Genomic DNA, 27,980 nt, shown 5'->3' on the forward strand with positions numbered 1-27,980 from the left:
GGCAGGCCTCGAGACACTTTGTTTACCTGAGCCCATCCGTAGGTATGGCCGCTCGCAACTCCCAGTGGCTGTGGTTTGCTGTTCCTGGACAATGGGAGCTGCAGGAAGCATTAGCCCAGCCCGTGCCGCTTCTCATAGCTCCCATTGGTCAGGAACAGCAAACTGCGGCCACTGGGAGCTGCGAGTGGCCGTACCTGTGGACTCTCAGGTAAACAAAGCATCTCGCAGACCACCAGGGGCTTACCCTGAACAAGCGGTGAACCAAGTTTGGGAACCACTGGTTTAGGATCTTTAAAAGGTATATAATTTTTGTTTACTATATCTTTTGGATTCTAATTAGACATTACTGAAAAACTTTTTGAAAATTTTGGCTCAGAACTTTAAAAGTCCTTTTCTAGTTCCCTGCCACACACCCCCAGAAAAAAATCCTGGTAAAATTCTACCCCAGGATGAGACCTGACATGAAATTTAACAGGGATTGGTTTCCTTGGAATTGGCAAAGTTACATGGGGGAATTGAAAATCAGGCTCATAATGCAAAGTTAATTTCAACATTAGTTGTAAAGCAGCAATCACTGCTTCCTTGTGCCTTTGTCATAATTCACTAACAGTTTGTGCTTTTCCTTAAATTACAGTGTGCTCCAGGAGGCTGTTTGATGGAACTCTGTATTCAGCTGAGCATCATTATGCTTGGAAAGCAACTTATTCAGAATAATCTGTTTGAAATTGGAATCCCGTATGTATTTCAACCTTTTCCGTTACCATGCACTTTGTTCCTGCAAGATTGTAAATTAAAGGCTTGATCCTTCTTCCACTGAATGGGAGTTTTGCCATTGACTTTAATGAGCCCTAATTGAATATACTTAAGATGATGATAAATCACGCTTCTGGTTGTCGTGAAATGATCTGGCTGTATTTTACCTTAAATAATTGGCTATATCTGCAGTAAATGGATTAAAGAAAATGTCTGAATATATTGAAGAATTGATATAAATTAACTTTAGAAACCTAAGGAAAGTAGGAAAGATATGATAGATCTCTTGGGAAGTTTTAGAGAAGCTTTCGGAGTAGCCGCATTGAATACAAATGGATATGAAATGGGGGTGAGGGAAGCAATGGCTGATATAAGATTTTAAAATGGGTTATTTGAGCTATACTATTTCATGGATTTACACATGAATCCTACATGTTTTTAATGTGCCCTTCACTGTATGGTGAAGATGGTGACATGCTATTTAGCAGCTGTCTTACTATAGTGAGCTTATACATGGAGGCGAATTTTGCATTGTGTTTTGAATGTGGCAAGAACTCTGACTTAGTGTATCTGCAGTGACAGGTGGGTCTGCAGCCAAGAGTTATCACTGAGAATGTCTTACTGCTGTGTCTTGTAAATTTTACCCTTACTTCTCTCAACTTCATCATCCCTGTTGGTGACAGCATTCTCTGAGGTGTGTGGGGACATTGGTTGTCTTGGATGTGTAGGTACCGTAGGGCTTACTACAGTGTCTGATCCTGCTCCACTGAACTCAGAGTGAGTTTATCCATTGATGTGAATGGGTTCTGGATGAGATCCTTACTGAGGGGTTCTGAAGAAGAAGAGGACTAGAATCTTGATGGGAGATGCACAATAGGGTGGCATTGAAATACATTTGAAAATTGGGCCCTTTTCCCTGGAAATAATTTTTTACTGTTAAAGTGGAAGAAAAAAATATGGGCATGGATTATGCATGGCTTTATCCTTCTGAAGTTAAGGTTTACTGAAGAGGCCTGTTTTCTGCCTAAGACTCATGGAGTTTATAGCATAACTTGAGGAAAAAGGTGGTAAATTGCTCCAGAAGACTTTTACATGTTGGAGGCTTAAAGCTTTCTCAGTGTGAACCTGATGTGATTTTTTTATTTCCCTCTTCCAAAAGCTTACTGCTACTGGGTTTGTTTAAGGGGGGACGGTTATGAAGTTATAAATACTGCATTTATTATCTTTGATTCATGGAAGTGGAGACTGATCCAGTCAAAATACAGGGCTACTGTCAGAATATTTCTCAATCCACTGAATGCACTGCTCAGTGCAAGAATGTGACAGCCTCATTCCACTTGTTTCTTCTCCCTCGCCAACAACCTGCAGTGACCTCAGTTTAAAACTGAAATATGTATTAAATAAAAACAAGCTTGCTTTACTTCTCCTCTTCCCAGAGGAATACCACTGCTATCTTGTTATATTGATGCTGACAAGCCTTTTCTGTCTGCTCATAAATTATATGAAGCCACACCCTGTCCCATTCTCACCCAGATTAACTGGAACCTCTCTGCCCCTCCAGCCCAACTCAACTGGCTCCCTTCTGTAGCCTATTACCTCCGTTCCATTCATGGATTTCTTCATTAGAATTGTCTGGGAAATGGATTTTCTGTGCTACAAAAATATCAAGATTTCAAAAAAAAAAAATGAATTAGTCCCAAATTGGGACTAATCTGTTTAAAAAAAAATTTAATCCTCAAAAAAAGATATATAGTTGTGAAAAATTTTGGTTTTGTTGAAACAGCTTTTTCCAACCAAAGACTGTTTTGATTAATATTTTCTGACCAGCTCCACTCTTCATGGATGCTCTCTTCCCTCCCACCCATCTTCCTTGCTAGATCATCCCTTCTCCACCAGAAGGTCTTTCTTTTGTTTCCCCTAACTCCCTCTTCCCTCCATACTGTCCACTGCCCTCATTTCTCTTCTCCTCCTGCACTAGGAATGTTCAGTAGGGACCAATCCTACAGAGGCAGAGAGATGGAATAAATGGTCTAATAGGTCTTTCCATCTCTTACTCCAGTGACTTCTGTCCAATGCTCTGTGCCTGTCTTGAGGAGAAAGAGATCCCAAGAAAACAGTGCTAATTCTCTCACTGGCTCTCAGCACCGCACTCAGGGATAGTGATTGTGCTGCCACTGAGTTCACCCTGGTATTGAATGTAGCAGAAATAACTTTTCTATAGGTATTATGAACCATTCTCTAGGCTTCTATAATGGGGACATAATTATCTATTAAATTCTGTGGAATGATTCATAACACCTATAGAAAGGATTTAATTCCCTATTGAATTCTGTAGGTTTTCGGAGTTATTTTTATATAACTCTATTGGTTTCATTGCTATTAAAGCCCATAGGGGTTTTCCAAAAGGGCAGTGTAGGCTTCTGTTTCCCTGCAAAAGGTTGTGAAGCATCAGTCTCATTTGCTGCCTCTTTCATTCAAAGAAACAGGAATAATTGAAGGGCCTGTACAGCTGAGCAGGTTATGGGATGGATACACACGACACCCACCCAGAGCCTTCTCCTTCAACATGAATATTGCCATGGTCAGAAATGCCTGGTTGACATCTTATCCACAGTTAGTGCCGGTTGCAGAATTCAGAAGTTAGGTTTCACATGTCAGCTCTGCTTTGTGCAGAGTCATTAGAACAAATTCTAACCTGTTCCTAATGCTTCTCTGGAGAAACTGCTCCTTGGCTATGATAGATGTGACTTTCTGGTATTCTCTACCTTCCTGTGATTTGTTTTTCCATTTCTGCATCCAAGAATATCAAAATGGCTGGAGCTATATCATGGCTTTGGAATTATGGGATGCTCAGCAGTCTGGAATTGCAGCAAAGTGCTTTGTGTGGCTGTAATTCACAAGTTTAACAGATGCAACTATGCCACAATTCACTTAGAGGTGTCACATCCCATAATTCTCTTCTCATGCCACAGAAATTGCTGAAGGGTTCGAGAACCCCGAATTCTTTTGAAACTCCTTTTCACCCCAATTTTATATTCTCCACCCTCACTGCAAAATTCCATGTGGTTATTTTATTACTCTTTATCCCTGACCTTGTGATAAACGCTTATGGTGAAATCCTGGTCCCACTGACGTCAATAGCAAAATTCCCATTGACCTCAGCGAGGCAAGGATTTCACCCTTAACATACAATATCACTTTCCATCAATTCTTTCAAAATGCATTTAAATACATTGGATGAGAAAATCAAGGGCCAATAAAATGTATTTCAAGACAGACTTTCATGGCTGTTGTCATTTGTGGTGCATTTTGGTTGCTAATAAAGAATTCTTAATGCAGAAATTCATCAGCTGTTTATAGCTGGACAGATACCAATAAATAACAAACACAACCAAAACTCCCGTTGACTTCAGTGGGAGTTCTGAGTGCACAAGGGAGGCTGGATTGGACTGTAAATTTGTGACTGTCTCAGAGATTACAAGTCCTTTCCACACACCCCCAAAGTTCCCTCCATTTGAGGGAGTGAGCAGATCACAGGAAGCTGACAGTAGCAAATGCAGGACCCTCAGGCCTCCTTCCCCAAAGCAGCAAACATGGTTACACACAAGGGTACAGACACTTTTAGTCCCCACACTCTCCCACCAGATACAAAGTGCTCAAAATATCTGACCCAGTAGCCTCTCCTCTGTCCATCACTCTAGATGGGGAACAGCAACAGTAGTTGGCAGGAGCCTTCACAGCCTCCTGACATCAGTAATCTCCCATCTCTGACACTTGGACTCTGGATTTTTACCCTCTTCTTTCCTGTGTTGCGGTTCCTTTTTGGTCTCCATTTTGGCTGTCTCCACTCACCTTTTTCTACAATTCTCCAACAGCTCTGCTTCACTACTAGCTCCATTGGTGGTAGCAGTGGTAGACAGGGCACTAGTGTTTTACCACTTTAATGTTGCTGAGCCCATGTCTAAAATGGCACAGCAGTGAAAACACCGGCAGCTGTTCTGCAATAGCTCTCCCACTGATGGAGCTGCACTAGTGGTTGTGCAACTGAAGACAAAGACTAGTGAAGGCAAGGCCTTTATCCTGCCCCTCTCCTAACTCTGCATCTTTTCAGCTGCCCATTGTTTCTCTCCTCTTCCCTGTACTCACTTCCCTGTCTTAATCCAAAATTTCTTTTCTCTTCCCCACTCTAACAGTCACTGAGCTTCCTCTCCATAAAAATACCCCTAAAGCTATTTTTGTTATCTAAATAAAGCAACTATATAATCACATATGTTTAAAAAAGAGACCTGCTACAAACATGCTGTGTGCCTGCCACCACCCTCTTCACTTTACTGTATGCCGTTATCTCTTTACCCCCCCTTTTATCTTCAGAGCTTGTGAGCTCTTTAGAGCCAGGACTGTACTGAGTGCCTGTAACTTCCATTTAAGGTGCTCGTTTCCTTGAATCATTGCGTTCTTACTTCTGATAGTAGGAAACAGATAATACTGGCTAGAACCAAGCCTAGTGGGAAAGGATCTGTGCATTCTCTCCTGTTCTGTTCTGCCCCAGCTGTTCAGACCTGACCAGCACTGGACAACTGTAACGCTACAGCTATCTCCTCTAAATCTAGTCTTTCTCCCTAAACAGGTCTGACTCTGATCACCTGCTCATCTCCTTTCATGGGAGCATGGAGCTTCCCTGATTGTGCCTCTTAGGCACAAAGCATCTCAAAGGCCTTCTTGGCCCGTCCATAATCTGGCTCACAGTACACAAGAAGATAAAATAGACCAGATGAGCTTTCCTTGCTTCTCTATTGCTTTCAGCTTGATTTTAAAATATTGATCTTTTGAATCATTATAAAAAACATTTCTCACAAGCATACCAAAAGAGTTTATTCAGTTGTAACAGTGCAATCATCTGTGCAGCTATGGAGCTCTGCAAAACTCATTTTTACTCCTCTGCTGTGGTACAGCTGGAGAATAACCCTGACAGTGTCTATTCAGTGCAAATCCCTGTCTTTTGTTCCTTTAATTTCCTTGACACAAATTCTGGTTGATCTGAAATTTCACATGCTTGGGTACGACACAAAAGTGCATTTTTGTGAAAAGCTTGAGTAGAATCCATTTGGCTTTTTTTCAGTTGATCATTTCAAAATAAATTATAAATAAAAACACTCTTTGGGGCTTAAGTTAAAAATTGTTCAAGCTTCGTGCTTGGCATGAGGATAGTTCATAGTGAGGAATAGTCACAATGGTAAATTTAAAAAAAAGAAAGGTAATTAAAATAATTCTAAGTGACTGAGTACCGGGTTTAGTGCATTCACAGCAAACATTTTAAAAAAATTACTTACAGAGTTCCCAGTGGAGCTACAGAAATGCATTGAACTCCAAGGCACAACTCTCTAGTGCTGCAGCTAGAGGATTGGATCACACATATATAGACTCCACATGTAAACACACCCAAACTTAATGTCAACAGCCTCACACCACCGTTGGAATAACAATAAGAGTGCTGCTCCTTATATAGAACTTTTCATCTGTAGATCTCAAAGCATTTTACAAAGGAAGGGTCAGAATCATTATCCCCATTTTGCAGATGGGGAAACTGAGGCACATAGCAATGATGTTCACATGAAAACACAAAATCATGTGCACCATGGGGCGAGCACAGTTTATGTCAATTAGCAGTTAAATCCTATGCATACGTGGGCTACAAATCTCATTGATCAGCATACATACTCCAGATCCATACACACATCCCTCTCATTGGAGCACACCTACATTCTTATCCTAATCTACTGTAGGATCTCCAATAACATACTGTGCATGGAACCTACGGTTACTCCCTCCCCTCTTGACTTTGCACAGACAGACACCCCTATCCCCCAGTATATTCAATGGGCATGATCCTGGGCTTGATCCTTGTGTAAGTCAGGAATATCTCTATTCAAGTGGATGGTGTTCCACAGGTATTAAGCTGGCATGAGATCAGAACTGGGCCAATCACTTCCTTATCTATCAGCACAATCGCACACAGTAATCAAGTGCTCGTCAATCTTATCTGCATACAGAAATAAGACGGGCATTTAAAGCATGTTATTTACTGTAGCAAAAGTAATTACGGAATAGTAGTAGTATTTTTTTTTTACTCTTCATTGTCTAATGAGAACCTTTATAGCATCAGGAAATTCATCAGTGATGTGCTGGAAGGACCTTCTGGGAGTTCTTTGTTTAAATTTCTCCATTGAATTGAAGGGAAGGTTCAGATCATTCTGCTGCTCCTCCTTCCCCACCCGTGCATAGTGCTGAATCACACTTGCCATAGATGACATCCCTTGAATGTCATAAAGATACTTCTGAAGAGCAAATGTAGTGCCTTTAGAATGGACCAGTTTACACCAACTAGAAAGCAATGTTCCTTGGCTGGGTACCCTAATTCCTTCTTATAAGGTTTTAAAAATCCCACCCCATTCAAATTACATAAACTGAACACTCTGCTTTTTATTATCATTATCCCAATGGGCCATATCCTCAGCTGCATCTGGCACAGGGCGGCTTTTATGAGTCTCTGATCCTGGGGCTGATATGGGCTGGTTCTATCTCTGACACAACATAGAGCAGCCTTAGGAGTCCAACCATGTCCCCAACATGCCCTGCGCTGGGCTGTCCCAGTGACACGAAACCACATAGGAATTCCCCTTACATTTGGGTAATCCCCACATTGCTTGCAGCTTCATGCCACTATGGTGGCACAAAACAGCCGGAGTGTGGGCGAAGAACCTGACCTGTTTTTCAGGAATAATGAACAGACTGGTTTGCCAGGTAGCATTGCCCCCTCCTTTGGATAGGGGTCTCAGACAACAGGGTGTTTTTTAAAACTGGAAAACAAATAAATAGATCCCCCCCGCCCACACACACACACGATTCTCTCTGCAACACCCACATCTGGCTTAAGGAGTTTATCACAGGCTGCGGGGGAGGTGGACCGTGAGGGCCCCTGGTTATGCCATTGGCAACACTTCATTGGAATTAATCTGGCTTTTTACTCATGCTATACATATGTGTACTGTTATCAAATAATGTACACATTCGTGAAACACAAACTCAGAAAATGTGAGAAATCTTGCATTTGATGCTAGCCCTAGTGTATTTAGTGTCCTTAGTTTTGGAGAAAATATGTGTGTCTTTTACACTTTCCCATGGTTATTTTCCAGTCTGTAAAACAATATAAAGCTGTCAATGAAGTTGAAACTGAAATGCTACCTACTATTCCATGGAGATATAAAATGTTCACTCATCTGTCAGATGGAGATTCATGCTACAATGAGATATGAAACCCTTATACGTTGTACAGATAGGGCCAGGCTCTGAAACTCTTATTGCCATCCATGAGCAATTACTTGCACAGGTAATTGCACAACCTATGGGTATGAACTGCTCACCAATGTGAGTAAGGGATTCACAATCTGGCCTAAAGGTAGTGGCACTCTATTGAGAGAAAAACCCATATGTAGTGTGTTACAAAAACTATTATTTAGTGATAACTTTCATATTTCCAAGTTTTCTCATGAAAGATGATGTACTTCTTCATTTTCCTCAATGTATTTCTTAACAAACTTGCCTATTTCAATAGTTATAATTAGAGAGAGGTCAAAATCAGAACCTCAGATTCAAATTCCTTTGAATTTGGGGGGCTTGAGGGACTGTGACAGGCGCAGTCTTCTGCTCTGTCTACACAGACTCAGAGACCTTCAGTTATTAAACATCCCACAAACAGTTTATTTACATTTGTCTTCCCACAACCTTACTGATCCATACACTATATTATTTACAGTTTCAGTTTCTTCTCAGTTCTCTGCCAAGGAGAGGAGAGGGAAGAGAACCCTCTACCAGACGTGCTGGAACAAGTTTTTTATAGTGCAGGTGCTGAGAGCCATTGAACCAAGCTGTAAACTCTGTATATGATGGAAACCATTTCAAGCCAGTGGGTGCAGCAGCACCCCCAGCGCTAGGTCCAGCATCTATGCTCTCTACCCAGAGATCCTTCCTGGTTCTGGCTCTGCTAGCCTGCTTGTCTTCCCTCCTCTGCTGCCTTCTCTCCTGTGTTAATGTGCCAATTTGTTTTAGTCCTCCCCCACCCCCGCCCATTTGAATCCACTAATTAGGCCTCTGTTAGGTCCACCCTGGGGGAATTAATTGACGTTTAAGTGACCAGAGTGCTGGCTCAGCTGTTGGTTCCCAGTATTTCGTCACAGGGAGTCACAAAGTTCTGGGGCTAATCAAGAATTGGAAGAGTTTATTTTCCATTTCTGGTTGAGAAGCAGCCAGAATCTCACAAGAATATTAGATCTTGCAAAACGTCTACCACTGATATAGCAAAGATCTTTCAAAATCAGCTATTCTGCTTTACGTGGCTGAAATCTCACAAGAGCAGTGCCAGCCCAGTTTTTTTCACCATTTCTAACTGCAAAGATGCATCTGAGGGCAGATTTGGGGTGTCTAAAAGTATTAGGAGGAAACTTTAAATTATGACTGTGCACAGTTGTACCCAAAGTGTGTGTGTGTGTGTGTGTATACACACACACACACAGTTCTCTTTAACATACTTTTTCCATAACATACTTTTTCCAGGGTTTATGTAAATCTCTACCCTTTGGCCATCTCATTGCCTCATGTGTGTTCCAGGAAACTCTCCACAAAAAGGCAACTTGAAAAAAATGAATCTGTTTTTCTTAAACACATGATAAACCTTTCCCATATTAATCTGTATAATTCCACAGATTCTAGTAATTTAAAAATAAATAACAGCTTTAAATCCAGTTCTAGGATATATCTTTCACTCTTCTCATCCATTCACTTGTGTTCAGAATACTTGTTACCGATTTTAACATCAATTATACTTTTCTGCCTGTAGCTTGTTATTGGCTGGTGCTCTCCCTTTCATCATACGCATGCCTCAAAAAGGATTTGAGTGTGCATCAAGGGGATAATACACCACCAAGGGCCAAATTCTGTTTGTCTTAGTCATACGCTGTGCTGCAACTGACTCCCTTCAGCTGCTTCTCTGCATGACCTCAGCTCAGATATAATGGGGAATCAAGGCCATCCAGAACCTTCAAGATTGAAGTCATTTTATAAATTGGAGACATTATTATGTTTATTTACATATTTATATTCCCAACCATTTTAATTGGTATGTTCCTCATTGTTTTTATTATTTATAACACATTGTTTTAGCTGTAGAACATGGAGTTTCTGCTTGCTGTCCACAAGCAATGTTCAAGCCATTTGACAATATAAACCTATCTCAAAGAGCTGGAAGGGACCCTGAAAGGCCACTGAGTCCAGCCCCCTGCCTTCACTAGCAGGACTAAGTACTGCTTTTGCCACCCCAGATCCCTAAGTGGCCCCCTCAAGGATTGAGCTCATAACCCTGGGTTTAGCAGACCAATGTTTAAACCACTGAGCTATCCCTCCCTCCCAGCTTATTTGTTACAGAGAGTATCTTGCTGTGGGCAAATGACACCAGTAATCTGGGATCTTCACCGGCTGGCTGTTGGTTACCAGCCCGATTTTAATATGTTAGTATTGACCTTAGTGCCTCATGCAGCTTGGGATCTACCTGCCCAAGACACCGTCTCCCTCCCCATACTGCAGTTGCAGTAAGCAGACATGCTCCCACTGGAGCTCCTTTGACTTGAAAGGGAGGCAATGTCTGGCAAAAGGGGGACCGTAGGCTTTGGAATTTACTTCACTCCTGCCCCCTCTTTGCTCAAAAATAGCCCCAATCCTTTGACTTTCAGGATACGTCAGAAGGCCCATCTCTGTTCCCAAGCTTGTAGAATAGGGGAGGGGGTGGAGGGGAGGGGAGGAGCCATTGCTGGAATGAGTGCCGTGAGGGTGAAGATTTGTGGCTGGAGCAGTATTTTTTTTCTTTTTTAACAGAGGGAGAGAGGGTCGATACTATGTTTATTTGTTCATTTTAATGTTTGGCAAATGTGCCTGGAGCCTTGGATAGATGCCTTATTGTCTGTCTAAATCTAAATAAATATTAGAAAATAATGGGCCTGCCTCTGCTCTGTTCCATTGGTTTTAGGGTAGTGTCAACGCAGTTACACAGAAACATAGGCATTGCCACACTGAATCAGACAGTCCCACGGTCCGTCTAGTGTAGTACCCTGTCTCTGACTGGTCACCATCAGATGCTTGGTGGGAGGGAGGGAGATGTACAAAACTCTGCAGTAGACCGACATGGGATAGTCTAACATAAAATTGGTGTTACAGAGCAGAGTCTGGCTGAATTTCTGTAAAAAAAAAAGAAAGAGTTGATTTAATTAGACCTTTCATTTCCCAGGAAGTTAAAAAAGCTGTTCAGGAAGCTGAAGGATGAAAGGACTGAGAAAAAGGAAAATGACTCCAACCACTCAAAGCACCCTCAGCAATGGGATCTCGATTACATGTTGGAACCTTTCACTGGACTGACTCCAGAATACATGGAAATGAGTAAGATCTCATGAGGGTCTGTTATCTTAAAATCTTGTTTTCCCCCCTTCTGTTTCAGTGGATTTTAACAGCAACCATTGCCACATGTTAGCCTGAGAAGAGATACATGTTTTAAGTGCTGCCTTGGCTTCATGAAAGTTATCTACAAATGAAGTGGGTGCAGAGGTAGACCATACCAGCAGCAGAATAACACTTGGGCGGTGCAGTGTTAATAATTACTAAACTTCCAAAAATATGATTATTTGTATTACAGTCATGCCTGGAGACCCCAAATGAGATCAGAGTCCCATTGCACTCAGCACAGGACACATACATAGTAAGAGAGAACCTCTGCCCCAAAGAGCTTATCTTATACATAAACAAGACAGACAAAGAGTGGGAGGAAGGAAGAATTATTATCCCCATTTTACAGATGAGGAACTGAGGCACAGAGGGATTGAGTGACTTGTCCAAGGTCATGTAGGACATCTGCAGCAGAGCCCAGAATTGATCCCAGGTTGCCAGGGTTCCAGGCTAGTGCTTTAAAGAAGATTATCCTGCCTGTCAAGTAGTGTATGCACCCTTTCTCCTCTGCCAGCCACAGTGCAGAAGAGGTGGCCATGTATCTCTCTCTCTCTCTCTCTCTCTCTCTCTCTCTCTCACACACACACACACACACACACACACACACACACACACACACACACACACACACACACACACACACACACACACACACACACACACACACACTGGAGAGACTGGTGCCATTGCTTGTGCTTATGTTCCTATGGTACTTGCACTCAGGGATATGGATCTTGGGTACGATTCTTCTCTCACACCAGTGTAAAGTGGGTGTAAGTCCACTGAAGTCAGTGGAGTTCCACTGCTGTGAGAGGAGAATCAGACTCTATATGCCTAACATTTTTATACAATCCATAAATGTGGGCACACTCTAATTTCCATTGACTGCTGAGTTAATGTTTCCATATGGCTAAACAACTCTGTGATCCAGAGTGTTAGTTCAGTCAGGCCAGTACTGCTGCTGTGACTTCAGCTGCAGTTATTGCACTAATACCACTGGTCTTCATACATTTGAAGGTGAAGAACCAAGCCCATAACAGCCTCCGCCACACAACAGAAAAGACGTCTGTAAATAATAAACACTTAGAAGCCTTGAGCAACTTCTATGGAAACAGAATTCATGGTTTGGTGAAAGGTTTTAAACAAAGCTTTGTGCTGTTCCATTGTTTTCAGTCAAGTTACACAACCATAATATAGAACAGAATCTGGTCCATGTGGCAGGTGGACAGTGCAGTTTGCACAACAGAACAAATGGTTCTCTTGTCAAAAGATGTTCTATGCCAGTCATGAACTGGTGTTTGCAGATCTAGATGTCGGCTCTGTGCAAATTGGTGCTGGAGTAATACCAGCAACCCAGGAGTTTTCTGTCTGCCAGAGTTTTACAGGAAATGTTCCACCAGCAGAAAGCTTATGTCATAAGAATATAAGAACATACTGGGACAGACCAAAGATCCATCTAGCCCAGTATCCTGACTTCTGACTGTGGCCAATGCCAGGTGCCCCAGAGGGAATGAACAGAACAGGTAATTATCAAGTGATCCATTCCCTGCTGCCCATTTCCAGCTTCTATCAAACAGAGGCTAGGGACACCATCTCTGCCCATCCTGGCTAATAGCCATTGATGAACCTATCCTCCATGAATTTATCTAGTTCTTTTTTAACCCTGTTATAGTCTTAGCCTTCACAACATCCTCTGACAAAGAGTTCCACAGGTTGACTGTGCATTGTGTGAAGAAATACTTCCTTTTGTTTGTTTTAAATCTGCTGCAGATTAATTTCATTTGGTGACCCCTAGTTCTTATGTTATGAGGAGTAAATAACACTTCCTTATTTACTTTCTCCAGAACAGTCATGATTGTATAGATCTCAATCATATTCCCCCTTAGTCATCTCTTTTCTAAGCTGAAAAGTCCCAGTTTTACTAATCTCTCCTCATACGACAGCCGTTCCATACCCCTAATAATTTTTGTTGCCCTTTTCTGAACCTTTTCCAATTCCAATATATCTTTTTTGAGATGGGGTAACCACATCTGCACGCAGCAGTCAAGATGTGGGCATACCATGAATTTATATAAAGGCAATATGATATTTCCTGTCTTATTATCTAACCCTTTCTTAATGATTCCTAACATTCTGTTAGCTGTTTTTGACTGCCACTGCACATTGAATCGATGTTTTCAGAGAACTATCCACAATGACTCCAAGATCTCTTTCTTGAGTGGTAACAGCTAATTTAGACCCCATCATTTTATATGTATAGTTGGGATTATGTTTTCCAATGTGCATTACTTTGCATTTATCAACATTGAATTTCATCTGCCATTTTGTTGCCCAGTTACCTACTTTTGACAGTTCCTTTTGTAGCTCTTCGCAGTCTGCCTGGGATTTAACTATCTTGAGTAGTTTTATATCATCTGCAAATTTTGCCACCTCACTGTTTACCCCTTTTTCCAGATCATTTATGAATATGTTGAATAGGACTGATCCCAATACAGACCCTAGGGGACACCACTATTTACATATCTCCATTCTGAAAATTGACCATTTATTCCTACCCTTTGTTCCTATCTTTTAACCAGTTACCAATCCATGAGAGCACCTTCCCTCTTATCCCATGACAGCTTACTTTGCTTAAGAGCCTTTGGTGAGGGACCTTGTCAAAGGCTTTCTGAAAATCTAAGTACACTATATCCACTGGATCCCCTTGTCCAGATGCTTGTTGACCCCCTCAAAGAATTCTAGTAGATTGGTGACGCACGATTTCCCTTTACAAAAACCATGTTGACTGTTCCCCAACAAATTATGTTCATCTATGTGTCTGACAATTTTGTTCTTTACTATAGTTTCAACCAGTTTGCCTGGTACTGAAGTCAGGCTTACCAGCCTGTACCTACCTAGTTCTTAGTTATCCTCCTTTGGAGTCTATTCACCCCCACTTCCCATCAGCAAAGAGAGGAGCATCATTTCTACTACCAAGAGAGGACAGTGATACCAGGCATGAATTTGACCCAGGATGCACATCAGCATCTTCTTCACACAGCGCACAGTCAACTTGTGGAACTCCTTACCTGAGGAGGTTGTGAAGGCTAGGACTATAACAACATTTAAAAGAGAACTGGATAAATTCATGGAGGTTAAGTCCATTAATGGCTATTAGGCAGGAGAGTAAGGAATGGTGTCCCTAGCCTCTGTTTGTCAGAGAGTGGAGATGGATGGCAAGAGAGAGATCACTTGAGCATTACCTGTCAGGTTCACTCCCTCTGGGGCACCTGACATTGGCCACTGTCAATAGACAGGATACTGGGCTAGATTGACCTTTGGTCTGACCCAGTACGGCCGTTCTTATGTTCTTATCTGATACGGAATTCCAAAGCAAAGCTTATAAAGGGCTCCTTTCCCATTCTAAGTGTGCATGTAGAATACACTCTGAGGAGCATCAGTATGAATCAGCAGAACCCAAGAGGGCAGAGGTGCAAATAATCACCAAATGACTCAATGATGCAGTTCTGGGATACAATCCAACTGCATCAATCCGCAGGGACATGAGACTACAAAGAAGCAGTATGCAGGGATTCCAGGGAATAAGTTAGAGGCCAGAGTGTTCACACTAGATACAAAACAAAATTGCTGCCTACCCCAAAGCATTACTGCAGCATCAAAAGAGGATCCCAGAGGGACCAAGCACGGCACAAGCTTCAGGGTAGGAAAGCATTCAGAAAAGAACCACAGCTCATCGCACGTATGGCAAATTATCTGAAATCAGACATCTGTTAAATATTGTATGTCACACCTTCGTCTTAAACTACAGACAATCCACTGTAACAAAAGCACCTGAATATATGCATTTTATGATACAACGTGTGTCAGAAAGACAGAGATATTTTATGTAAATATTTTAATTGATGTTTATAATGGCAAGTGCATTGTATTATTCTCTATAGCAGGGGTGGGAAAACTAGGCCTGCAGGCCACATCCGCCCCGCAGAACCGTCCTGCCCGGCCCCTGAGCTCCTGGCCTGGGAGGCTAGCCCCGGCCCCTCCCCTGCTGTCCTCCCTCCACCCTCAGCCTCAGCTCGCTTGCTCTGCCGCCGGCGCAATGCTCTGGGTGGTGGGGCTGTGAGCTCCTGAGGCAGCGCAGCTGCAGAGCCCAGCCTGACCCAGTGCTCTGCGCTGCGTGGTGGCGGCGGCGGCCACTGGTGCTCCAGGCAGTGCGGAAAGGGGGCAGAGAGCAGGGGGGTTGGATAGAGGACGGAGGAGTTTGGGGTGGTGGTCAGGGAGCAGGGTGTAGATAGGGGTCGGGGTGGTTGGGGGGGAACAGGGGGTTGAATGGGGGCAAGAGTCCTGGGGGGCAGTCAGGAAGGAGAGGGGGTTGGATGGGGCGGCAGGGGGCAGTCAGGGGACAGGGAGAAGGGGTGGTTGGATGGGGCAGGTGTCCCCAGGGGGCCATCAGGAATGAGAGGAGGGGTTGGATGGGGCGGTGGGGGTCTGGAGACAGTCAGAAGACAGGGAGCGGGGGGGTGTGGATGGGGCAAGGATCCCAGAGGGGCCATCAGGGAACAGGGGGGGTTCGATGGGGCAGGAGTCTTGGGGGGGGGGAGCAGATAGGAGGTGGTGGCCGGGCCACGACCCCCTTCCCTAACTGGCCCTCCGTACAATTTACGAAACCCGATGCGGCCCTCAGGCCAAAAAGTTTGCCCGCCCCTGCTCTATAGCTAAGTTTGTGGCCAGATCCTTTGACCGTTCAGTGGTGCAAAAGGGCCTTAAAGTTGCCTTCCCCAACTATCCTCCCCTTCGCCAGCTGTTTCAAGAACTGTTCTTGCTCACCTGGGGATCTGGCTGTATGTTGCAATCTTCATTATTTTAAACCCCCCACCCCCATTTTCACATGTGGGACTGAAATGTTCCAGGCTTTGCTTCAGCTCAGAGGTGAATTTTGTTTTGAAAGTTTGAGCAAACTCCTGTCAGCAATATTTGACTTATACAAGAGTGAAAAAATATAGACTTTTCCCCTTGTAAATATTTTCAGATGCTTTATGCTCAGGCATAACTCAAAAATGTCTGCACTTAACCAGGAAATGTTGGATGTTTAGCTAGTCCACTCCCAGGCCCTTTGTTTTTATTCATCATCAACAAATAGAATACAAAAAAACACTGTTTAAATATTTGTTCTTGCACATCTGTGGTAGTAGATGTTGCTCATGTTGGGAGCTACAATGCATTGTCAGTTGTAGCACTAAATGTCAGGTTGCAGCTTTAAGCCTCTGAGAAGAAACCAGAATTCCCTGTCAGGATTTTATGGGAGTGCACCCTGGCGTGGGAGCTCCACCACTGTACTGCAGGGTGCAGCACATGCTCCATCATGTCGCTCAGGCAAAGCTCGCTGTTAGAGCTGGGATGAGGCCATGATTCTGCCGTCATCTTGAACCTCTCTCCTTCCTTACACTAATGCAGTGCCTGTGCTCCTCACCCCAATTGTGGCTGGCCTGGCCCTAGAACAGAGCTAGGGGTTGGTGAAGAAGGCTCATTGCACCCTCTTCTCCCTGTTGCAGATCCACACAGGGCCCACTATGGCTCTTTTACCCTGGTCATGCATGCCCCAGGTGGAGATGGACCGTTGGAGCGTCATTTTCTTCATTGGGATTCCATGTGGGTGGAAGGGTCTGCTTGCATGGAAAAACTTGCAGGCTCGGGACCAAAGTTATCAATTCATAAACGGAGTCATCATCAGGCTTTCAGCATGCACTTAAAATGGGTAGCTTCTGTTTAAATAATAATGTAGAATTCCTCATTGTGCAATCATTCACGGATAATTGGATGGATACCATGTTTCAAGAGACAATAATCTGTATCCCAGGTGGATGAAGTACTATTCCAAATATTTGTTTCCAGCAAGAGAACTGGATTATGTGGTGAGGAGAATGGCTCATTGTCTCTGTTATTATGCCAGTTCCACAGCAAGCTATGCCCTGTCTGTGGGATTCAAGACAAATGTGAAACAAATGAAACCTAAGCTGCTCCTCCCCTGGCCTGCCTGTTGCTCTGAGTCCATATCACTAAATTCAGCTGTCAGATTCACTGCTGAGTGACTCAGACCACCCACATGGACAGGAAGCACTTTAAGCAGCTCAGCACTGAACCTGTCAGTTGAGATTGTTCTGAAGGGCATCAAGCAGCAATGGAGAGGCCAGGAGCAACTAGATGTAGCATATTTACATTTTTTTCTAAATTGGACTCAAGAACATGGCTTCAGGAGGGGAGAGGGTGTGGAAATCCAAAGGTGGGGGGTGGGGTTATCCTCTTTAATTGTTTAAAATGACAGTGTACTTGGACTATAAAATGAGATGGGGTATCTGGGAAAATGAAGGGGATTCCTGATTGTTGTTACAGAGCCAGATCCTTAAGTCCTTCCCCAATTTTCATTCTGTCCTTACTCAGGCAAACTACTGTTGGAGTCAATTTGCTGTTTGCTTGAATGATGCATAAGTAAAAGCTGTTTTGGCTCTGTGGGTATGGCAGGTACTCAGAATCTATCCAGATATTGGGGAACAGTCCTCAAAAAGGGACTGAGGGCCAGATGTGTGGAAATATTTTAGGTACTTATGTCCCTATTATCAGAGTGTCTACCGCTGTGAGAGAGGGAAATACTGTTTATTCACATTTTACTGATGGAGAGTGGAGGAACAGGAAAAACAAGTGATTTGCCCAAAGTCACACAGGAAGTCTGTGACAGAGCAGAGATTTGAACCCAGGTCTCCCGAAGTCTAGGCTAGGGCCCTAGCCACAGGACCCTCCTGTCCTTTTGCATTTCCTTTGCAGACTTCAATCAGGAGGGGATGAAAGCAAGCTGGGGAGTCTGCCTGCCTACTACCCACGTACACAGATCCTGTACATCTCCTGTAGGTCCAGCGCAATCCCTGTCAGAGATTGTGTCTCTGACGGGGGGTTGCAGAGGGCTGAGGGTGTGCTTTTCAGAATGATGAAGGGGTGGGCAGGAGTTTTTTGGTTTTTTTTTACATGGCTGGCTGAATTCCTGTTTGAAATGATTATTTCAATGGTGCTGGGATTTTACTGCATTACTAATTATGTGTTATGGTGCCTAGAGCCTTGGCTAGCTGTCTCCTTTGTTATTTAAATCTAAATAAACTAATAAATAAAGTATGGTGGCAGTATGCATCTGCACTACTTCTAGGTCCCCTGCAGCTTTACCCTTGCTCCATGGGCTTCATCCTGGGCATTCTGGCTTAATCCAGCAAGCTCTGAAGTCTATGAGTAGTGCCACTGAAATCAGTGGGACTATTCACATGCTTAAGTGTTGTGCTCAGCTCGGCTACAGTGTTATTTAGCACCATTCAAGATTGAGTCCCTTGACAACATGGTTTCCTTGGCCCCGTTTCCATGGATTCCCCACTCAGTACCTACTTCTGTCCTGATACACTTGTAAGGGGGTTCTCCAGCACTAATATAACCTTTGACTGTAGGCACTTTCCTCATCAATTTGTACTGGGTGTCAGGGAAGGGTGACAGACATTGTACCTTATTGCCTTCCCCTGGAAATCAAAGGGGAGTCTTGCCACTGATTTTAATAGAAGCAGGAGTGAACCCTTCATCTAAACTTTAGAAAAGCTTTCCACTAACTGCTACATAAACCCTTGAGTCTAAAGCAGGGGTGGGCAAACTTTTTGACCTGAGGGCCACATCAGGGTTCCAAAACTGTATGGAGGGCCGGGTAGGGAAGGCTGTGCCTCCCCAAACAGCCTGGTTCCTGCCCCCTATTCGCACCCTCCCACTTCCCACCCCCTGACTTCCATCCTCAGAACCGCCAACCCATCCAACCCCCCCGCTCCTTGTCCGCTCACCACCACCCCCTGAGACCCCACCCCTTATCCAACCCCACCTTCTCCCTGTCCCCTGACTGCCCCAACCCCTATCCACACCCCTGCCCCCTGACAGGCCCCCCTGGGACACCCAAGCCTATCCAACCCCCCTGTTCCTCGTCCCCTGACCACCACCCCCAGAACCTCTGCCCCATCCAACTGCCCCAGGTCCCTGTCCCCCCAGGATCCCCTGCCCCTTAGCCACCCACGCCGCCGCACAGTCTAGAGCACCAGGGCAGGCCGGCAGCTCTCGCAGCCACGCTGCCCGGCAGGAGCTCGCAGCACTGCCCCCCAGAGCACTGGCGGCACAGCGAGCTAAGGCTGCGGGGGAGGGAGGACAACAGGGGAGGGGCTTGGAGCTAGCCTCCCCAGCCAGGAGCTCAAGGGCCGGGCAGGAGGGTCCAAGGGCCGCAGTTTGCCCACTTCTGCTCTAAGGGTATGTCTACACTGCAGTCAGGAGGTATGACTGCAAAATATGTAGACATTCATACATAAAGCCCGGGCTGGTGCAGCTTTACTGCTATTGTTACTCAAGCTAGCTTTGATCTAGCTAGCTAGCTAGCTCAGGTACTGGAGCAGTGAAGCCATGCAAGCACAAGCTTCAGCATGGGCTAAGCTAGCCCTGCAAGTACTGTAATTACCCAAGCTTCTGGGAGGACTTGTACCACCTGTGCTGAAGCCCATGCCGTCACAGCTTCACTGTTACCAGAACCTGTGCTAGCTACAGTAAAGCTAGCTCAGGTATATCTACTCAACCTGTAATCCTGCTCTATGACTGCAGTGTAGACATACCCCAACTTTGTCAGGAGGTGGAATCCAGGAGATCAGCGTTCCTGCTACTGGCTGCCCCAGAATTTGACCCAACGTCTTCATCCTGTATGGCAAGTGTTGACCCTCAATCAGTCCAGTGCAAAGTGATCACCAGATTATTTCTCAATAAAACTTCTGTTCAGAAACCACAACAAAAGATCTTGTAGATGAAAATCAGTGATGATGTTATCTCAGATTTCCCACCTCCATCCCAGTTGCCTCTTGTCAGTAGCTACCGGTGTGGTGCTCTGCTCTTGTTCGATGATAACAGTCGGTTGTGTGTGCGTGTTCCCTCTGTGTTCTGCCCCGGCTCTGCGCAGATAGCTGACACAGCAAACCCCGAGAGAACCCCCAAAGACCACAGACTCTAGTAAGGTACGAAGGAACCCGAGCCAGGTTTATTGTCAAACGAAGCACAGTAATAGTTTCCCATAGACTCTACAAGACATACTATGAATTTGTGCCCCCTGGCAATGGACACAGCTCAGTCAGTGGCAGGACTTTCCACTGCCCCCTAGGCCAGCCAAAGATACGTACTCCGGGACCTACTTTTATACAGTTACAGGACAAATTACTCATCCCTCCTGACGTACTGAGGTACAGCCTCTTGGCTCATTAAGGTTCTGTCTCCCCTTTGATCATGTTGTTTCAAACAAACAGATCTATCCATCATTCTGTCCTTTTGACCCTGTCTTTAAGATGCACCTGCCTGTTCCTTGTTATGTCTGTAGAGTGTCCTTGTATCGGGATGTCCAGGTGCCATCTTGGCACAAGTTCCTCTTATTAGCACTTATAAAAACTCATGGCGATCGGGGGAGGTCCCAGATGACTGGAAAAAGGCTAATGTAGTGCCCATCTTTAAAAAAGGAAAGAAGGAAGATCCGGGGAACTACAGGCCAGTCAGCCTCACCTCAGTCCCTGGAAAAATCATGGAGCAGGTCCTCAAGGAATCAATTATGAAACACTTAGGGGAGAGGAAAGTGATCAGGAACAGTCAGCATGGATTCACCAAGGGCAAGTCATGCCTAAGTAACCTAATTGCCTTCTATGATGAGAAAACTGGCTCTGTGGATGAGGGGAAAGCAGTGGATGTGTTATTCCTTGACTTTAGCAAAGCTTTTGATACGGTCTCCCACAGTATTCTTGCCACCAAGTTAAAGAAGTATGGGCTGTATGAATGGACTGTAAGGTGGATAGAAAGCTGGCTAGATCGTCGAGGTCAACTGGTAGTGATCAATGGCTCCATGTCTAGTTGGCAGCCGGTTTCAAGCGGAGTGCCCCAAGGGTCGGTCCTCGGGCTGGTTTGTTTAATAGCTTTATTAATGAACTGGAGGATGGTGTGCACTGCACTCTCAGCAAGTTTGCAGATGACACTAAACTGGGAGGCTTGGTAGATACACTGGGGGGTAGGGATAGGATACAGAGGGACCTAGACAAATTAGAGGTTTGGGCCAAATAAAAACCTGATGAGGTTCAACAAGGACAAGTGCAGAGTCCTGCACTTAGGACGGAAGAATCCTATGCACTGCTACAGACAAGGGACCGAATGGCTAGGTAGCAGTTCTGCAGAAAAGGACCTAGGGATCACAGTGGATGAGAAGCTGGATATGAGTCAACAGTGTGCTCTTGTTGCCAAGAAGGCTAACGGTATTTTGGGCTGTATAAGTAGGGGCATTGCCAGCAGATGAGGGATGTGATCATTCCCCTTTATTCGACATTGGTGAGGCCTCATCTGGAGTACTGTGTCCAGTTTTGGGCCCCATACTACAAGAAGGATGTGGAAAAATTGGAAAGAGTCCAGCGGAGGGCAACAAAAATGATTAGGGGTCTGGAGCACATGACTTATTAGGAGAGGCTGAGGGAACTGGGATTGTTTAGTCTCCAGAAGAGAAGAATGAGGGGGGATTTGATAGCTGCTTTCAACTACCTGAAGGGGGGTTCCAAAGAGGATGGAGCTCGGCTGTTCTCAGTGGTGGCAGATGACAGAACAAGGAGCAATGGTCTCAAGTTGCAGTGGGGGAGGTCTAGGTTGGATATTAGGAAACACTATTTCACTAGGAGGGTGGTGATGCCCTGGAATGCGTTACCTAAGGAGGTGGTGGAATCTCCTTCCTTGGAGGTTTTTAAGGTCAGGCTTGACAAAGCCCTGGCTGGGATGATTTAGCTGGTATTGGTCCAGCTTTGAGCAGGGGGTTGGACTAGATGACCTCCTGAGGTCCCTTCCAACCCTGATATTCTATGATTCTATGATATGTGATTGCACCTCCTTCTAACAACTCTCTTCTCGCCAACTTCTGTGAGTGAGGCCTGCCTCTGGCTCACAGCCCAGCTTTTGCTTAGCAATGCCAGGAAGTACTTTGGTTCAGGCTTCAGGCCTCAGACTGGGCCTCTGACACAAGAGTTTATGTTTCAGGGCCTCATCTTACTACATTGGCTATTTCACTACCACCTACATTTTAAATTCCAGTTTGGGCAAATCCTCAGGTCCTTACTCAGGGCCAGAGCATGTCCTAAAGATGTGTGTATGCAGGGAACCTTCAGTGCATGAATGTTTCCCCACCCATAGAGAAAGGCAGAGTTAGCTGTGTCCTTTGTAATCATGCAGAGGTCTGTACACACCTCCAGGGATCTGTGAACAGGGAAGGGTGTGGAATGGGAAGGGCGATGGGGCCATGCATTCTGGAGGTTTGGAAGAATTTCCCCTCAAGCAGGAAAATCCATCAAAAAGAATATGTCTGAGGCACCAACAAAAGACACATCACTAAAGAGAGGCCCACATTTTTCTATAATCTCTATATTGAGATTGGATTTTAAAGTGTCATCTTGGCATGTTATGTGTAGGCATGTTGTATACATTATTGCCACAGAGAAGTGAACTGTACTTTCCCCTTAGATTTCCCTGCCAAGCTTGTGGTTGTATATTTCAAGGCTACCGTTTCTCTAAGAGTACTTGGAATGTCACTCAGAATGGGACTGATTTGGCCATCCTTGTTCACTTTTAGTAACACTTCATAAGAAATCCCTCTGAAATCCAGTGGACTACCTGAGGGTTCTGGATAAGGGTGGCAGAATCATGAACAGTTAGCTTCCTTTGAGTCTGATTATGCCATTGAAATAAATGGGGTCTACTCAATGTGCGTGTGTGTGTGTGACTGAACTAGTTACAATGAATGATTTTATTTTGGACCTGATTCTGTGTCCCTCACTTAGGTGGAGTAGCTAGTACTCATGCATTTACTCACATTGAATTGGATGGGGGTAGTTGTGTTAGTGCTACTAAACGTGCCTAAGGAAGCAGAACTGAACTCTCAGTGAATTTAGCCTCTTTTTACGTCCTCAAATAAAAGTGCACAGACTTTAAGCTTTAGTAACCTACTTGTTATTCATCAGTACTCCCCTGATAGTTTAAACAAACACATTTCAGTGCCTGGATCATGCACAAACTATTTGTTTTGACTGTATCATGGAATGTTTTGCTTTTCGTGACAAGTGACTGATCATCTAAGGCTATGTCTACACCACCCCAGAGTTCGGATTACAGGGGGGTATGAATAACAGTGCACAGCAAAGTGTTGTGGTATAACTCCCCCCTCACAGGACTACATTAATGTGATCTAGGAACCTTTACATTGTGCCCACAGCGTCCACAGGGGGGAGTTAAAGCACAGCACTTTGCTGCGCGCTGCTATTCACACCCCCGTAGTTGGACCTGCAGGGCAGTGTAGACAAAACCTAAGTCACATGGTAGTGTTTCTGCTACTTGTTTGGGTCATTGAAACGTTAATTTAAAAATAAAAGGAAGGAAATACAGCGATTTCAACATGACCACACAAACATTTCTGGCATGGATCTTTGTATGAAGGCATGTTTACATAATCATCCAGAAGATGTTTGTGTACCTTGAATGTTCTTTTATGAACTAAAACATCATTCATGCAGATGTTCCTAGGAAATGAATTAAAATGGTTGCAAATAATATCACAGGAAGTATTTGTGGTTTATACTCAGACAAATCACTGCAAATACTTTTTTACTGATTCCACTCAGCTCTAGCCCTGCTAACTTCACTTCAGAACAAATAAAGCACAGTTTGGTGCTATATATTTTTCTAAGCATTTCAAAGGTTTTTGAGATACTTCTCTAACATCTGTTTTTATTTCCTTACTTCCTTTTCCTGATTTGAACATAAAATATTCAGGAAACTATAATTTAGAGGGTAAGATATTCTTGTATGTTGAAATAGCTCCCATCATGCTATGTTAGGATGATATAACCTTTATTCCTAAAGCAAACCATTTAAAATGGCAAACCAAGGCCACAATTATCATGGAGATAATGCTTTGTTGTGCAAATATATTGTCACTGGGAGAGGAGATGGGGGGACCATAATGAGGCTTGAAATAGGTACACAAAAAATAAGCTGGGTACAAAAGAGATCCTGGGGAAAGCTGTTTTATCAGTTGGCTGTGGGCTGTGACAACAGTGCCAAAGGAAATTATTCTAAGGAAAACAGTTGAGTAGTCCTGCTATGCTAGGATTAGTTTTCTTTTCCATTTTTTTTCTCTCCTCCAAAAGTGCAAAGGATATCTGCTGTAATGGACTGCGAGCTTGTACAGGGACCTTATATTCTGTTTACAAAGAAGCCACGATGCATATCACTGCAGTCCACTCAAATCCTATTTGTAGCACTATTTATATAACAATTCATTAGTTTAATTTAGTTGTGGCTATCTCCATTGCAGCTGTGCAATATGCCTTTCAGCCAGTCTCTCCTTATGCCACCCTGTGCTACCTTCTTTGGGAAATAAGAGCTCATCTTTATATTAAAATAATGTTCTGTGTTACATTTTACAAAGAGAGGACCAGTCTTGCGTGGTGACAGCGCTATCAAGTCCTGCGTCTTCATTGGGAGACAATGGTGCTTAGGGCTTCTTGGCAGCTGGTCAGCACCGACAGCATAAGGAGGTCATCATTCCTCAGGTGCTGGCTCAGCACCTCTCAAGATGGGCCCAAAAGGGACCTGATCCTGCAAGCTGACTGTCCTCTGCTGCTTTTGAAGGCAATAGCAATTAAGGACACTCAGGCAACATTGGGCCCAATGTGCACTGTTCATGGTCTTAACTATCTTTGAAACATTGGGGGACTTTGGAAAAATATATTCATTCTGCTAAATTCCACTTTGCAGGGAGAGGATCTGAAAATTGGTGTCTAAGTTGTCTGCAGAATAAAGCTTCTTACTTACGTCCAGATCATCCCTGCCCCCCATGGGAAGGGCATAAACAATTCAGGAAATGCCAAGAGTTTAAACTCTTGAAGTATTGTTTGCTTGTATTGTGGTAGTGCCTAGGCAGAGCTGTCCCTTGGGTAGGGCGAATCAGAGCGACCGCTCCAGGCCCCGCTTTTTGGGGGGCCCCATGGGCTGGTGTGGTTGGCCAGTGCAGGTGGTCCCAGAAGAGATGAATCCGTCATTTCCACCCTGGGCCGCGCACCTCCCAAGGGACGACCCTGTGCCCAGGGCTCCAGTCATAGACCAAGCCCTCACTGTTCTAGGTGCTGTACAAGAGGCAACATCCCCTCCGTGTAAAAGAGTATTCCTGGAAGAAATCAGGATTGTGGCCCTTCAATGCCACAGATATTCTTGGATCTGTAGAAATTTTAGGGCTTCTATGCTTAGGGCAGGGTCAGGCCCTCCATGTTAGGCTGCTGTTACTTCCTGAAGCAGGAATGCAAAATGTTATGATGTGATGAACAGCATTGGCTTCTACTGGGAATTGCACCAGAATGCCCCAAGGTATGGAGGGGGATGATACCACAGAGAGTGGCCATACCATAGTTTCACCCCGGAGCCCAAACACCTACTGCAGGTAGTTTGCCCAGACAGTCTTCCAAAGGGTCTTGGGAATAGGGGCTGTTGCCTCATGGATTTCCCCTCCCTATTTATATGCATTACTTCTCCTCTACAACAAACAGTGGGAGGATAACATGGCCTCATTCAAGATAATTTTATTTAAAAGGAAAATAGCATGCATGCTACTTTTCCTTCATTAGACTAATATTTACTCTGGCCCACGTATGCACATTGGAGACCAGGAGCAATATTAGAACCATTATAAAAACACAGTGACAAGCCCTTCTTTCTTTCATAGCCTCACCTTGTTTGTTGTACTGTTTAACAACAGGACAGAAATGTTTGAAATGGAATTTTATATTTCCTGTAACACACAAACCTCAGCAGCTGATTTCCTGCAGACATATATTTAATATGCCAGTACAAAGCTTCTCTCAGAACAATACATGTCTCTCTTCTAGTTATCCAGTTTGGCTTTGTCACGCTCTTCGTTGCCTCCTTCCCTCTGGCTCCGGTGTTTGCCCTTCTCAACAACATCATAGAAGTTCGGCTGGATGCAAAAAAGTTTGTTTCTGAGTTAAGGAGGCCAGACACAGTGAGAGAAAAAGATATAGGTACGTAATGAAGAATCATTGCAATGATGGTAACACCTGGAATTCACCTCGAAAGAGGAAATTAAGATTAATCCTGTAACAAAGCTTTGCTATTAACTCTCTTACAGGAATTTGGTATAACATTCTGAGTGGTATTGGAAAGTTTTCAGTTATCATTAATGTAAGTATTTGATTATGACTTTATGAGCTTATTTTTTCCCCTTAAGCCTAATTTAAATTTTGAGCAATGCCTACTTTCTTCAATTGCCATAAAATACAATGAAATCTTACCCAATTTGCTACTCCTTGGGTTTAAAACATCATGTAATGTTACATAGAATCAGAATTACATGAGACATGTACATTTACTCCTCTCTGTTTCTGAATTATTATGTTTTGTGGGACATGAAGATTAATTTATACAGGAATCACACATTAATGGGCCGGATCCTGCAATTATTAGTCAGGCAGAATTCCAAGCACACCAATAGAGGACTAAGTCTCATTTATGAAAAATGCTGTATGAGAACTAGGTATTCTAATGCTTAGACACAGTCACGTCATTCTCTGGCAGTGTAAATATAAGTTTGGATGAAGTCAGTGTGAATGTAATTTACCTGAGCAGTGTAAAGGAGCCTAGGGCCTTATCTCAAAGAAAAAGTTTTGCCAGTTATGCAGCTATTGTTATACATGTATAGTTATACCAGTACGACCTCTTAAGTAGACACTCTGATTCCAATATAAGAGTGGCATTTTTGGTGTACCTTAAACCCCTTCTCAAGCAACATATGTTAGACTGAAAAAGGTCACCCATACCAGAAAAAAGAGTGTCTGCTTGGGGGTGATTATAACTATATTGGTTTAAATTCACACCTTAGGTTATACTGTAAACCTTTCCCATATAGACAAGATCTTAGTATACATGAGAATCAGGCCCTTGGGGTTTAATCATAATGATACCCAGTACTTTTTCACCATAGATCTCAAAGCACGTTAGAAAGGAAAATGGATATCATCACAGATGAGGAAACTGATGTGCAAAGAGATGATGTGATTTGCCCAAGTGGCAGAGCCAGGAATAGAATGCAGATCTCTCACTCCCAGTGCTAAGCCATATCAGCAGAACCACGCTACCTCCCTCAGTTTTACCTAAGTGCACATTGCAGGATCAGGCCCCATAGTTATTTACATTTTCAGACATACTCTAGTTGCTTGTATTCTCCAAGTGCTTTAATTAAAACACCAGGTATACTGCCCCTCTGTTGTCGGTAGCTGGAAAGTGAAAATGCGCATACTTGAGTTTAAAAAATATTTAGGTCCAGATTCTATCATCTTTACTCAAGTATCATTTTTTCAGTGGGACTACTCACAGAGTAGGGTGGCAGAATATGGCACTCAGTTAACTATTATTTGCACATTCTAAATGCTTCTGGAGCTAATTCTGATCTCATATCCGTTTGACACCAGAGTAAACTCCACTGACTTCGTGGAGCTACTCCAGATTTAGAATGGAGCAAGGGAACCGAGAATTTGTCTTTTATGGGCCACACCTCAGCT

The 27,980-nt window shown here is 43.9% G+C and overlaps 1 protein-coding gene across 1 annotated transcript in view; it reads left to right on the top strand.

Annotated features, from left to right (window-relative positions):
- Positions 1-27,980, top strand: part of ANO2 (anoctamin 2) — a 308,666-nt gene that overhangs the window by 270,551 nt on the left and 10,135 nt on the right. The window contains exons 19-22 of the mRNA XM_024103099.3: positions 635-735; positions 11,087-11,235; positions 26,292-26,444; positions 26,552-26,604. Coding sequence (XP_023958867.2) covers positions 635-735; positions 11,087-11,235; positions 26,292-26,444; positions 26,552-26,604 — 456 coding nt within the window. The remainder of the gene's footprint in view (positions 1-634; positions 736-11,086; positions 11,236-26,291; positions 26,445-26,551; positions 26,605-27,980) is intronic.

This window comes from Chrysemys picta, chromosome 1 (genome assembly GCF_011386835.1).
Source record: "Chrysemys picta bellii isolate R12L10 chromosome 1, ASM1138683v2, whole genome shotgun sequence".
Classification (NCBI taxonomy): Eukaryota; Metazoa; Chordata; order Testudines; family Emydidae; genus Chrysemys; species Chrysemys picta.